Source organism: Zeugodacus cucurbitae, chromosome 2 (genome assembly GCF_028554725.1).
Source record: "Zeugodacus cucurbitae isolate PBARC_wt_2022May chromosome 2, idZeuCucr1.2, whole genome shotgun sequence".
In the NCBI taxonomy this organism is placed as follows: Eukaryota; Metazoa; Arthropoda; class Insecta; order Diptera; family Tephritidae; genus Zeugodacus; species Zeugodacus cucurbitae.
The window spans coordinates 12008257-12023615 of record NC_071667.1 but is presented as its reverse complement, the minus strand read 5'-3'; the positions used below and the strand labels follow the sequence as shown (position 1 = coordinate 12023615).

The window sequence follows — 15359 nt, the reverse complement described above, 5'->3', positions numbered from 1 at the left end:
AAACACTAAATTTTGCAGAAGAAATAGCAGAAGGGAGCTGTACTCAGATTTTATTACAAAATGGAAAATGGGCGTGGCATCGCCCACTTATGGGTCAAAAACCATATCTCAGGAGCTACTCGACCGATTCGAATGAAATTCGGTATATAATATTTTCTTGACACCCTGATAATACGGACAAAAAATGGGCGAAATCGGTTCACAACCACTACTACTTTCCTTATAACTCAATTTTGAAATCCATCTTATTCCTTCACTTTATAATGTAAACATAAGGAACCAATGAAGATAACGGAATAAAACTTTACACAATTAGTGCATATTATCTCTGGCTTCACTTGTGAAAAAATTGTCGAAAACGGACCATAACTTTTCAAGGCCCCAGATATCGAACATGTTGAACTCAGCGCCTAAGGATAAATTTTAACCGAAAATATGGGTAAATCTCTCAGATATCTCAATTTAATTCAGAGGAAATTGTTTTCTTCTAATAGTGTGTCCCTGTTCCAAAAATTATTAAAATCGGGTCATAACATTTCCATATACCTAATTAAAGGTTTTTCAAAAATACGGTGAGCTTTATTTCGCATATTGGTTAAATTTCTTCAATAAATTGCGAGAGTATAAAATGTTCGGTTGCACCCGAACTTAGCCTTTCCTTACTTGTTTATTTACGTCTTATTCTCCCGAAAAAACAGTTTGGTCCAATATCCAGAAAAAAGTCGATTTTGCATTATAGTGTTATTATAAAACCATATTTATTATTATTCTATCAATTTTAAAATTTTGTGCTTTCTTTGGCCATCGGCTTAAAAAAATAGAAGGCAGCTTCTTTACAATACGGGTTTTGAGCGCGAAGAATATTATGCATTCAATCAAAATCTACTGTGGCTCTGTTTTGACTCCACCTTAATTATTGTTGCATTATCAACGCCATTGCGCTACACATTGTAAACAATAAAGTAGCCATCATTATCTGTGTGTATGATCAGCACATATGTTGGAACACTTTTAGCGGAATTTTATTAGCGTGTTTATGATTCATCAAAAGAACGATTTCGCTCGGCTATACGCAGCTTATGAATTACAACGCTGCTACCATTCAGGATGAGCCTCGTAAAAATGCAACGAAACAACCACGTTTTCGCTCAAACTCATATCCGCATCCGCAAGTGCGTCGATCGCCGATAACCGTAAGTTGTCGTAAAAACGCTGTTAATATAATCGTTAAATGTGCGGACATGCATACACATATGTGTAGATTTGTAAATTAAAGTAGTTAATAAGCTGTATTCCACAGTCCATGGAATAAGAGTGTTTGTTTATGATCACTCGTATTCGCAATGTGTTTAAATCTCATTGAGATTGAGTTGTTGACCGCTAACACCAATAAGCCGACAGCGCAACAAAAATTAATCTCTAATGTGCAACACAGCTAGTCGCCAGCGGCAGTGTGTACTCAAGGTATTGAGCTGCAGCGTATGCGTTTGCATGCAAAGCCTCAATGAAGTTGCTAGTTGGCTTATAAAAATGTCAAAGAACGCCTGCTGGCCGTCCGTTGAATCACTACTGCCGACTGCCGTTGCTGCTGTGGCATTTAGTTGTTTATGTTGCACTCGCGTTTCTTTCTAGCTTTAGGCTATATAATATATATACATACATATGCACATATATTAGGCAAATACGCAGGCGGTCAGCGTGGCCAGAAGTAATATTACAACTAATAGCGAAGTGGTTAACTTGCGTTCAAACCCACCAAAAAATCCATATACTATTATTTAGCTGCCGGCATTCTGTTTATTCAATTTGTTTGCGTTTTCTCGCCTTGTTGTTGCTTCTGTAGCTAGTGGCAACACTACACAGATCCACTCTACACTATTTCCTTCATTCATTCTTTCGCAAAATCTAGTCTCTTCTTGCTACTATTTCTCATGCCTTGACTTTAGTTGTTGTTATTTGTTGTGGTATACGTATACATCAATAAAGCCACGGGTTTGTTTTTGTTTTTGTGTGAGCGGAGATCGATGCCAAACTGTGGGGCCACATACATACTTACATACATAATTGACAATGACAAGCGAACATAACTTCAGTTGATTTAATTGGAGTTCCTAAAATTTTTTATGGGATATTTTTTAAAGCTAATTTTTTTTCTCCCTTTTGTTTTTAATATCCACTACTAATACCCTGGAAGTCATTCACAATGTGACATTAGAAACACAACGACTGTGATTAGGAACAGAGCTCTTCTATTACAATCCCCATATTGAAGACAACCTCAAATATAACGACTCCCTAACTCTGTCTTTAAGGTTCAGAAAGTAGATGTAACAGAAGGCAACAATTAAATTCAATATTCTTTGAACAGTTTAATATAGTTTTGATGAGTTACGCCGCAAACTGAAACGAAAAAGCTCCCAAGTTGGCTTGCTCAGACCAATGTCGGGTAGTTTCCACGTTAGAAGGCCCTATGTAACTGGAACCATATTTATATCCGTCATTACTGCAGCATGCATCATAATTCAGATAATATTTACTGCCGATCCGACAAGCGCAACTCTAATAACGCGATCATCTTCCATCTTCTAATACTGATAACTTCTTTAAATTTTGTGAACAGACAAAAAAGTATTTTCTTTACGTGAGCTAGATTTCATTATTATTGTGTTAGATATAATCACAAAGGTTTAATACATCTGATTTAACTCCCGAAAATAGATAGGGAAAGCGCTGAGGATACCCACTTTTCTGCATATTAAATTTAAGAGGAATTAGACTGCTTGGTGACAACGATATGCTTACATATGATAATTCTGTTTCCTTTGTAAATTATATTTATTTGAGCTTCATCAGGAAACACTAGAATCCTCTTGCTGTTTTAAGTGCGGCCATTTTCTGATTTCAAATGATTTACACTTAAATCTTGTACCTTCTTATTTATAGAAGGCTACATTGTAAGTACAAAAGCGAGCAAAAATTTATATGCTATATGGATGGCGGCAGTAAATGGCGGCTTTTCTAATCAAAGCCAAACGTTTTTAACCGTTTAACTGTTTCGCAATTAAATCTCATTTGTAAGAAAGGAATTTTCAAATCAAGTCATAAAACTTCAAGCGATTGAATTGTCAGTCGGTCGATTGAAGTCCATTGACAGCCGCCGCCACTACTTTTGAAAACAAACAAATCACGCGGCAATTGCAGCATGCAGTTGGCAATCATTAGTGGTGGAGTTAGACTGAAAACAAAAAACATTACAGAGACAACACGGGTAGCGTATACTCGTACAAATGCTTTCGAAACTGTCAACACATTGACAGTGAGGTCTGATAAAAGCAATATGGCAGCGCTCCTAACATGCGAAAGACACTAACAACTAAACTTAGTGCACGTGGAATGAATGATTTTCAAACAGGCTCAATAGCTGGCTACTAGTAATTACACATACATACATTCATACATGTGTACAGCAGTGCAGAAGTCAAAATGAGCAACTTGCAGCTGGTATCCAACCGTTTGGACAGACACTGACTAATTTCCACAAATGGTATTTGTTGTTGTTGTTATTTTAGCTTTTTTTTTCCCATGTAAACGCACAATGCAGATTTAACAAGTTGGGCGGAAACCGTCGAAGTGCACAAAACAGCGAGTAGTTGGATGAGAAATGAAGTGAAAATAGTGGCGAACAGTTGGTAGCCGCAAGTCGGCATAAAACACAAACAGCGTGGAAAACAGTAAACAGCTTTGATACCGTTGTCCGTTGTTTGCAAGCAGTAATATTGATTGTCGAACAACAAAAGACAAAATAACAACAACAACAGCGCCAGCAATAGCGACCGCAATGGCTGCAATGACAGCTAAAATAATGGCGAATGGGAATTGTGGAATAGTGAAGGCTACTTGGACTTCGGCCAATCGCTGTGCAAGTGTAACGACCAGTGCGAAAGCATGGAAACTTTGTAGTGGAACATTGAGACGTAGTAATAAAAATTGGTTTATAAATAAAAATTAACTAATATACAACGATTTTTATTGTTTTATCAAAGCAAGGAAAGGAGCCACTTCTCAAAACGCAGATATTTGGTTCTCGATTAAAAAAAAATGTTAACAAAAAATTTATCCAGTTGAATTCAATACAAGAGAATATATGGATATTTCATTAAGGCATATATGGGATTCACGAAAAAATAATTTAACTAGTTTAATTGAATTTGTTTAACGTATTCTCTGTGGTCCTAAGATTTCAAATTGATTCGAGTACCTATCGGATATATAGTCTAAAAAGTTGCGCGGTCCACGATAACTTTATTGACACTCAAAACGCGTTTTTCTCCAAATTGTGTTATAAAAGTCGGTTGTTTAGATATCTAGAGAACTATTCAACCGATGCTGATAAAACCTTAGTCAGGTCTTTGTTTTTTCATTATTCGTACGAGTTGTATTTTAAAGTCTTACTAAACTCATATTTTTTATTTTCACTTCAGATGATCCTTCTTGCATGCTGTCAATGCGGACGCGCATTTTCCCGAGTGCTTGTGGAGTGGTTCATCAGAAATTTCAGTAAATCTTCTTTAAATGTGTAGAAAAAGTTTGAACTAAATACTTATTTTTTTATAAAATAAAACTTCTTAGGTGGAATATTTGATTTCTGTTTTTCATTATGCCAGTCCATTGTTATTAGACCAGTTGTTTACGGTTCGACACTCAACAAATTGTGATAATAAGCTTTCATTACTGTTTTAAAAAAACAATAGGAATGGTACCGATAAAGTTGTATATAAAAACGAAAATTAGTCCTTTTTATTTGTCTAAAAACAAAAAGGTATTCCGAACCGCTCAAATATGCTGCTTAAAGAATTGTTATCTCGGATGAAACGAATGATAAGGACTCAAAGCTTTGAAAATCAAAAGGCAAATGATCAATTGCATAAAAAAGAAAAAGTTCCATACAAAATATTGAAATTTCATAATTAAATGTTTGTTATTTTTCTTATCATTGTTATTTTTCTTTGACCTGATATACAAGTTTTAATTAACACTTATGTATGTTTGTAAGGCAATTTAAGTTTAACAAAATATAGCAATGGAATACGTGAAAATTTAATTCTTGGTCAAATAGAAATATTCCCCAACAATTGACAAGTATATTTATTCTAAATAAAACAGTTCGCAAAATCTAGTTTTGTGTATATAAATGAGTTACCGACATAATACATAATTCCGTAAATCTAGTGTTAATAAAATATTAAATTTTAACGTCCCCTATTTAATATATACATATGTATGGATAGAATATATGAGTACCATCGCCAGGTTGTCAGATATTTTTTGTTAAATACTTAAATACATATTTTGCACTTAATTAATCTTATGCAACAAAAACAGCACGAAACATAAATAGCTACATATGTAAGTTTGTATATATGTATGCTTGGATATGTGGAAAGTACATAATGAATGTAGCTGTGAAGAAGAAAAATTAGAGCAACAGCGTAAATAAATAATTATAAGTGAACGAAGTGAGTGTAAAAATTAGAATGAAAAATTACCACGAAATGCCAAATGAAAATTGTATGCAATTAATCAAGGCCAGTGGACGAATGAACGCCAGTTTTGAGAGCTTAAGGTGTTGGGATGCGGGACAACGCGGGTGACAGCGCACAATAACACGCATGTGGAAATTGTTATGCATTTGTTATTTGTACGTATGTATGTGTGCAACTATGTGCGTAGATGTATACAACAAAGAGACTTGATTATAGTTGATGATTGCTTTCATATTGTGGACTGTAGCTAAGCTTTGTAGATATGTAAATGTATTAGTGTGCATGTTTTTCTTTCTTTTCTTGTGCTTTGAATGCTGGTTTTCATATATCACCAAGCTGTTATGACATATTATTTGTAGCTTTACGAAAATATTAGCTAAACGAGCGCCTAGCAACGTTTGGTGACGTGCATAAGCGCGTGACAACACTGACCAATCAGAGCGTTGCTAATTGATGATGCAACGTTACAAATGGGTCGCAGGGAGCTGTGGGCCTAAAGCTTGCACCAAATTGGTATTTGCTTTGCTGACATGCGTAAACACGCCCACACTTGCGGCTACTGGGTGCACAAAAAATGTGAACTGTTTGGTAAAGTGGTAAAACTGAACAGTTTACAACGCGTATACGCCCACGCAAATTACAAGGTTTTCCTTTTTCATTTTTGGAATTTGGTATGCCAACAGCTAAGCTTAAAGCACTACATCAACCTTGCCTTCAGTGGGCGGACATATCACCTTTTATTTCTCTGCTTTTGTTAACCACCATTGCTGTTTGTAGCTCCGTAGCGCCGGTTATAAGTGTGAATGCGAGAGAGAATTTAAGAATTAGCGCTTGTACGCTTACACACACGTCTCTCGGTACTAGTTCCACACATTGCAATTTCTTGCTATATTAATTTATAAGCTTGGCTATTTCACTTGCACATACTTGTCCATCTGTTCCCATTGGAACTTAGCATAGCGTTGCTTGGTCTCTTTCTAGCCCTCGCTTTTATCATTACAAAACGGCCATTTTGAGCTATGTGCCAACTCTGTTCCACTACCGTTGCTCACGCACTGTTAAGAAACCAGTCCTTCCACTTTTGAAATTCACCTCGGTAGTTTGTTTACACACCACTTTGACCGCTAGTTGTGCTCTTCGCTCCAATAACAGTTTGCCTGGTCTAGTAAGACCTATTAGCTATTGTCGCTATGACCATATTCACCTCATACATTTTGGATGCGTGCGTGCAACAAATGCCAGGGCATGTGGCATGCGATCTCTTGCTGTTGCACACATGCAGCGCACCACTACATTACAACAGCGCTAGAGTCACTTCAACAGGCAGACAACCACCAGCCAGTCTGAGTCGTCGCGCGTTGATAGCCTACAAACACAGGCGTAGTACGTAGCATGTAGTATTGTTTTTGTTTCGTATTTTTGTTGCTTCTTTCGTTCTACATACACCAACGGTGACTGCTTGCCTGCCTGCCTTCTAGCCAGCGCATGCACGTAGGCCGAAGGAGTCAAACCAACCACTGTGCACCCCGCATTCGCACAGCGTCGACCACGACGACAACACACACGACACGATACCACTCGTAAAGGTACGGTCGGCCGCATGCTAGCAACTGTATGCAGTGGCATAGGCAATTCCCAATTGTACAGATCACAAACGGAAACGAACGCAAACGCAGTTAGAAATTATTCGTGCGCAGAGCTAATAGACGGATCAGCGGCTAGTAATACGGAGCGCTGTTTATGACGGTGCCGCGTACGTGAATATTATATTTAGTTATTTTAATAAAGTGAGAATTTGTTTTGAAAAATATTACAAAGTTATCATACAATACTGAAATCAATTAGAAATCAATGTGAAAAGCTATATATTTCATCATATACAAAATAACAAAAATGCGACGGTAAACGAACGCAGTGATTTTTAGTGAAGAAAAATATGTGAACAAAATTTTAATTGAAAAAAAAAATTAAAAATAAAAAACGAATTTAAAAAATATATTAAAACAGTTATTCTGCATTTATTAAGTGTTTTTGTGTTTAACCTTATAAGTGCTAGAGTGTACAAATATCAAATAAACTAAAAATAAACAAGCTCAGCGAACTGGTTTAAACCAATCGACAACAGTTTGAGTGGCACTTGTTTTCATACAACAAAACGTCCACAAGTAGTGACGAATTTATAAACTGAACTTTCGCGTCTGCATTTCCAATTTTTTTAAACAGCCTTCAAAATGATGATGAACGCTTTCATCGATCCCACACCCTCCCAGCATCATCTGGCTTCCTATGGGTTACGCATGTCACCGACTACACCTACCAATCAATCAGACTTATTGGGTGGCAGCGCACAACAACAACATGCACAGCAACAACAGCAGCAGCAACAACAAGTGCAACAGCAGCAACAACAAGCGCAACAGCAACAAGCACAACAACAACAGTCACAACAATTGGACACCAGCGGTCTGATGTCGTCAGCAATGTCACTTGGCACCAGCGTCAGCGATATGTCCTCACCCGTAAGTGCATCGGCCGCAAGCGCTGCTGCTTATCAGAATAGCGGTTACAGCCACTTCAATACACAACTCGGTTCGGCATATTCAACACCGCGTGATTTTCTGCTTGGCCGTCGCACAGACAATGATTACATGTCCGGCGCCGCAACATCGCAAGTGTTAGGCCAAAGTGCCGCCGCAACGGCTGCCACCGCCGACTCAATGCTGTTCCCATCATTTCCCGCCACACATGCACAACATCCCGATTTGACCACATCCTTTGGCAATCACCCCTTCCATGCGGCGGCACATCATCATGCCGCAGCAGCGCATCATCACCAACATCAGATGCGCATGGGCATGGCCGACTATGCGCATCCATATGCACATCATGCACAACATCACACGAATTTTCCGTCGGTACATCATCATCAACATCCCGCCATGTCCATGCATCCAGCCGGTGCGGGCGCATTTCTACGCTATATGCGCCATCAGCCGTCCGCGGCGTCGGCCATTAAGCAGGAGATGCAATGTCTTTGGGTGGATCCCGATCAGCCGGGCGGTCCGAATGGACGCAAGACATGCAACAAGATCTTTCACACAATGCACGATATTGTCACACATCTAACTGTGGAGCATGTCGGCGGACCGGAGTGCACAACACATGCCTGCTACTGGATTGGTTGCTCGCGCAACGGTCGCCCCTTCAAGGCCAAATACAAGTTGGTCAATCATATACGCGTACACACGGGCGAAAAACCGTTTGCCTGCCCGCATCCCGGTTGCGGTAAAGTGTTTGCACGCAGCGAGAATCTCAAAATACACAAGCGGACACATACCGGTAAGTCGCTGCTAAGCAATACTGTTATTATATTTAGTAGTTACATTATTTATGTAAAATACATATGTTGTGGGCGTGTTGTTTTCACCTGTATACAACAGGCGTTAACTATCCGCACAGCATTGCAATTTTGACTTGACTTCATTTGCCTTTTGCTTTGCATTATTTTATTTTGTTTGAACTTGTTGCCTTTTGATTTTTGTTCGCTAATCGGTTTAACTAATTTTTGGGCGGCGCCGTTGTAGGCGTACGCATTGATTTTTGCGGATATACAGCTTACAGTTAATTTAAGCCTTTCGGGTCTTTGCAATGTTTTAGGGCGTACCAACACGTATGCATCGTTTGCACTGGTAGCCAAAAGTCAAACTACCTGTCGAGAACCTGTGCAGTAAAATATTCGTTTATCATATTGTCGAGACATGTCAGGTAACTAGTGAGATCACAAAACATTTTGTTTGCTTGTGAACGTGCATAAAACGTTTTCATACAAAATTTGCACTAAAAGCATCAAATGCTACTGTTGAGTTAGAGTATACTAAGAGTGATAAAGGAAACAAATTTGTTTGGAGCGCTATCAGCGGGAAAATATTGAAGAATTAAAATAATAAAAATTATTTTTCTTTACAAATTTGACAATAATATTTTTGTAAAAAATAGGCAACAAATTTCATTCATTTCTTATGAAAATATTTTTTTAAAATCCTTTTTCCGCCAATTATACCCATTAGAACTAAAATATATTTATTTTTATAAAGTTTTATATATAAATTTGCGTTTTTAAACACATAAAGTGAAATACATATATAAAGATATATGAATATAAGTGTAGAACTGCCGGCAGCCAAGGCTTTACGCTGTAAATCATAACGAATTTGACATAGTAAATCATTGGAAAGCCGCAGCTATACATTTTGTATCAACATATGTATGTATAATGCCAAAAATACTGAATGCTAAAATATGTGTTTAAATGGTAGAGCAGTAGTTGCGAAAAACAATTACAACAATAACAACGAACACTACTAAATTAAAAGTTGAATGTGGCATTTTAAATAAAATTAAAAATAATAGCTGGTTGGTTAACAATTTATAGAAATGAAAAATCAGTAACAAAAACTTTAAGCCAACAATACCAACAACAATTTGCGAATCAATTTTCGATTCTATTATTTTACTCCACTTTGGACTTTTCTATGTTACCCCATTTTCGCTACCCCTTACCATGAACATTTACTTATTTAATGTTTTTAGGTAGTGTTGTAGTTGTTGTTGCTACAGTCAATATTCATTTGCGTGCGTTTGAGTGAATGTGTTCGCCCCAAAACGCGCATTTCCTGTGACACTTTACATTCGAAACGGAAGTTTTGACACGTGTCAACGCAAGCAGCCTCCGTTTATCCTCTAAAATGCTTCTGCTCATTTGTGTGCTATATACTCGTGTAAGTGTGTTTGTTTGAATGTTAATAAGTTTGCACACGCATTGTTGCTAAATACATACTACAAAATAAATATGCTATTCCATTCCAAATGAGGGCAAACAATTCGGCTGACTAGTGCTGCAGCTTACTCACACCAATAGACACACACACATGTTTACTCCAACACTCTTACACTACGCTGGCATAATAAGAATCAGTGATTGAATTTTGATTTATTTTCTCAATTGTAAAAGTGTTTAATGAGGCGTGTTTTCTACAACCGCAAGTCTCACAGCGACGGCAGCCTGCTGTTGCTGCTGCTCCGGTGGCAGCGACTCAAGTGGCATCTCAAGTGGTGCGGTGCAACGCGTGTGCTTTGTATATATGATTTCTGCGGTTGGTTAGAATCGAAGAAAATAAAATAAATACATGCTTGTATGTTTGCAAGCAAGAATAAAAGGTGTTATATGAGGTCAATGTGCCGCTGTTGGAGTTGTGGCAATTCCATTGTATATTGATTTGAATTTGTGTATATTTACACATAAATCGTGCTTTAATTGCTCAAGTGGATAATTGGCAAGACACTTGAGGTGTTGAGTAAGCGCTATTGAGTGGCTTTGAGCGATTAGTTGAGAAATATATTTATTTATACACGATTGTATGTAAAAACATTTTAAATATCTCAATTAATAAACCACAAAAATCAAAATGAATAATATTAGCATAAAAAGTAATTTTTTTGTATTTGCTTTTATTTTATCATAAAGTCTAACTCAAATATTGTCTGTAAAACATTGAAATTGTGTTTTTCCTTACACTACTCTAACTAAAAATCTTAAAATTAAGTTGTACTCATGAAAGTCAACGCCCTTAACCGGCAAGTATGCTAACCAATGTAATATAAAATTGCCAAAGTAAGTATAAAAAGAAATTGTGAAGAATTAATAAAAAATTTTAAGAACTTCAAAACCCAAGTCAATACAGCAACACCCACCAACAACACTTGCATACATACAATTATCCGCAGACATATGAGTATATTAAACCCTCATTTAAATTTACTTCCAAATTAAAAGAAATAATAACAATAAAATCAAAATGCAATTAAAACCACGAGAAAAAAGCGAATAAAGGCAACAAATAAAACCGCTAAAAACTGAAACAATTTGTTCGCTATTGTTATGGACATGAAAAGGAATAATAGCGTAACAACAACAAATATAATAATAATAATAAAAGAAAGAGAAAAACATTTACAAAAATACTAATAATAACACAATATGTACTAAAGAAAAATGCCGAAATTGAAAAACTGCCACGTAATGATTGCCAATCAATGCTTTAATATGCGTTGCCATGCCCCCAACAACACCACACACACACGGTAAATCTTTAATGCGCGCACCAATAAACACATTCATATGTACGTATGACTATATGCAAACGTACATATGTACAAAAAAAAACATTTTTACAAGTGAATGTAGTGCGAGCAGCAGCAAAAAATAATAATAATCCATCATTATGTCTAAAAATCCCCAGCTTAAAGATGAACGAGCAACAAGAAAGCGTAGAAAAAAAGTAGCAAAAAATCAACAAAATTTTTAAATAAAATTGAACAAGTTGAAAGGCGAGAAAAGCGTGTAAAAATATGCTCTAGCTGGCAATATGTTTATTGGTATTTGTGTAGTTACATATGCATATGTATGTGTATGAAGTAACTGCAGCATTTACAAGTACGAAGTGGCTACGCTTTAAAACATTTTAATTACTTTCCAATGATATGCAATTTTACACATAAATCACTCAACACAAATCGCCATAACACAGAAGTCGTTGAAGTAATAAGCTAATAGTGTATTGGTACCAAAATTTGTAGTACATTTCTAGCTCATTTCATGCATTATTTTGCTGAGTATTGAGAAAATGTGCTCAGATTATCGCTATATTCGTATGGATTTATAGACAGTTGCGAATGATAGTTACTTTTATATATACTTAGACGGCTTATTAAATCTTTCAGCAAAGTATTAGATTTATGATGACAGCATTCAATTTTCAAATTACATAATTTTTTTAATATTATTTATTTCTTATGTAAAATAATTTTTTCAACAGCTGTACGAGAAGACAAAACTTTTTCCAAATATTAAAAAACAAAATTAAATAAAATGTTTTGCTGTCATCATAAATATTATATTATATTTGAAAGATTTAATAAACCGTTTAAGTATGTATAATTTTTATATAACAATTACTGTATAAATAATTCCTTTTTTGTGTATTTATAATCAATATATTTTTGGCAACATGGGCATAATTCATTAAATACAATTAAATGAGATTTTCAAACATATTGCAGCATAATTCTAAATAACTATATGAGATTGCAAAATATTTTATCCTTTTTATGAATATAATAATGCTCTAATTAAACGTAAGATATGTACCATGAATGTTAATGAGTGTCAGTTAAGCAATAAGAGAAGTCCACATTTTATAGTCTAACAACTCTTATGTAAAATCACATTAAAAATGACAAACGAACTAAGTAATATTAAATTTCAAAACGTAATAAATTAATTAACAAAAAAATTCAATAACTTACGTAACAGCAATGAAATACAAAAGGCATTAAACATACAAAGAAATTGCTGGCATTAAAGCGCTGTACTTTTAGTGCACAATTAAAAATATAACCAAACATAAATATACTTGTAAATGCATGCATACATATATGTACATATGTAATTTTGTATGTATGATCATACTTAACAAAATCAACTTTATAAAGTTCAAAAGCATCCTTAATAGCGAAAACAAAACCAATAATTGCTTTAAAATTGCGCCACTCGTTTTAATAACAAAAGCAGTGTAACAACAAAACCCACCAACAGCACCAAACAAGTCGCTGTAATAAAAACAATGAGTAAAGTTCGCCTGTCCAACAGCTACACCTTTTATGTACACACATAGTAGGTCCTGCGCCAGTAATCAACACACACACACAGCTTGTACACCACACCATACAAACAAACACATGTAAAAGCAAAGCAGTAGCTGCACTGCCCAACGACCGACCGACCAACAAACCGAGGCTTTTTGCACGCCGTCGGCTTTGCTGCAGTCTGTGCTGTGCTGTTCTGTGTTTTTGGCTTTTTGTCACCCTTTGTATGTGTGTTGTTGTGTCATTGGTTGTTGTTGTTACCTTTGATTTTGTTTGTTGTGTTGTTGAAGTGTTGGTGTTGTGTTTATTAAACACAGCTCCAGTGTATAATGACGGCCACAAAATGGCGTTAATAAAACAAAGACTTTGTCTACTCGTGCGTACGCTATAGCAATAACTGTAATAATAGCAACAACAACAACAGCAACTATAGTAAAATTTAATTCTGTGCTTTTGTAGGCAGTAGGTTTTAATATACGTAGTTGATGCATAGAGTTGCCAATATGACAGAGAATTTTTCATAATTTCTTTGAGTATACAAATTTAAGTGGAAAACCGAATGTAAAGGTACATATGTATGTACATATGTAAATATCTATGAATGCATTATATATCTGTGTGCGTGGTGAGCTTTAATTGAAAATTTAAATAGGCGCCATTGTTTGCTGACATATTGAAAAGGTTTGAAAAGAGAGAATTGAAATGTGAATAAGCGTACAAAAAATGCGGAGGCTATGACATTGTAGAAGATAGTAAGAAAAGTAAAAAAAATATACAAATTCTTGAAGAAAGAAAATGAAATAAATTTAAAAAAAATTTGTTTTTGTTTTTCGAACCGATTTATAAATTCTTTAACAAATGTTATGCACCTATAATTGAAAGAACTTCAAACAATAATTCTACTAAAGCAAGGAAAAATATTTTTTTTATTTGTTATTATTCATTCATAAAGGATTTATTTTATTTCTTTTCATAAAAATAAATTTAATATTATTTTAATTTAAACACCTTGCCCACTGAGACGTCCAATATTTTGTTTGTCCATTTTTTTCATTTGATTCACAATTCTTTTCACTCATTCAAATCCTCAATGTTTGCTTGTGTGGTTCACATGTCTGCTACCAGTCGCTGCACCTTCTCCCATCACTTTACGACACTGTCCAGTCTTGTATGTCTGCTGCATGGACATGTATGCTAGCCTACAACTCCATAACAGTTTGAAATACATACGCTCAAGCATACAATATATGAATCGTAAGGCATATAAGTGCTTCTATGTACATACATATCCATATATGACTACATATACACATGAATATGTCCTTCCCTTCGTGAATTCTATTATTTCTGGGTGTTTATTAAATGCAGACGACAGCGACGTTTTACTTTTGCAGCTCTCACTTTACACCTCTGGCTCATCTTCACCTGGACCTGGAGAGTATGAGTTTCTGTATGGTGCCTATGGTGGCCTTTGCAATTTCGTTGCTTCCACTGCTCCGCCCTAACTTACCGGTTTACTTGTTTCGTATGTAGTTCGTTATAAGCGAGGAGGAAGAAGGAAGCATAGTATGTACGCGTATGTTCGGTGGGGAAGTGTTGTGTCGCTGTTGGTGATCGTGTTGCCGTTGTTCCTGGTGCAGTTTGTTGTTTTTGCGTATGCTGCTGCTGTCGTCATCGCCATTGATGACATTTTGTTTGTTGTTATTGCTGTTGTGTAGTGTTTTTTCTTTTGCCATTGGCGACAATGACGACAAGTCAAGTGTTTGCTGCGCCGGTGGCTGTTGCTGAACTTCAGCAGTCAGTTCTATTCTGGCAATCTACACCAGTGTGTTGTTGTTGTTGCGCCATACTCCTAGTTTATTACACTTTGTTGTTTTTGCATTAAATCGTTGAAATGTCCAGTGGCAATTGGATTGCTTGTATTTGTTTTATTCTAAATGTTCTCGTCGTTTTGTACATTTTTGTGATTTTTCTGCTCATTGTTGTTGTAACATGTTACATGCGTGTGTTCATTAACACCTACAATTGTTGTAGTTATTTTGTTGTTTGCCGGTTGTTGGCGTAAACATTTTGAATGAGAACAAAAGCAGAGCAGACAGTTATTTTTTTTTT

General features: G+C 35.9%; 2 protein-coding genes across 2 annotated transcripts in view; one reads left to right on the top strand and one right to left on the bottom strand.

Annotated features, from left to right (window-relative positions):
* The window catches only part of LOC105212298 (uncharacterized), a 174933-nt gene that overhangs the window by 82322 nt on the left and 77252 nt on the right, over positions 1-15359 (bottom strand). The gene's annotated exons all lie outside the window — the stretch shown is intronic.
* The window catches only part of LOC105212297 (pair-rule protein odd-paired), a 41140-nt gene continuing 32694 nt past the window's right edge, over positions 6914-15359 (top strand). Inside the window, exon 1 of the mRNA XM_011184188.3 lies at positions 6914-8882. Within this exon, the coding sequence (XP_011182490.1) occupies positions 7775-8882 (1108 nt within the window). The 5' untranslated portion in view covers positions 6914-7774. The remainder of the gene's footprint in view (positions 8883-15359) is intronic.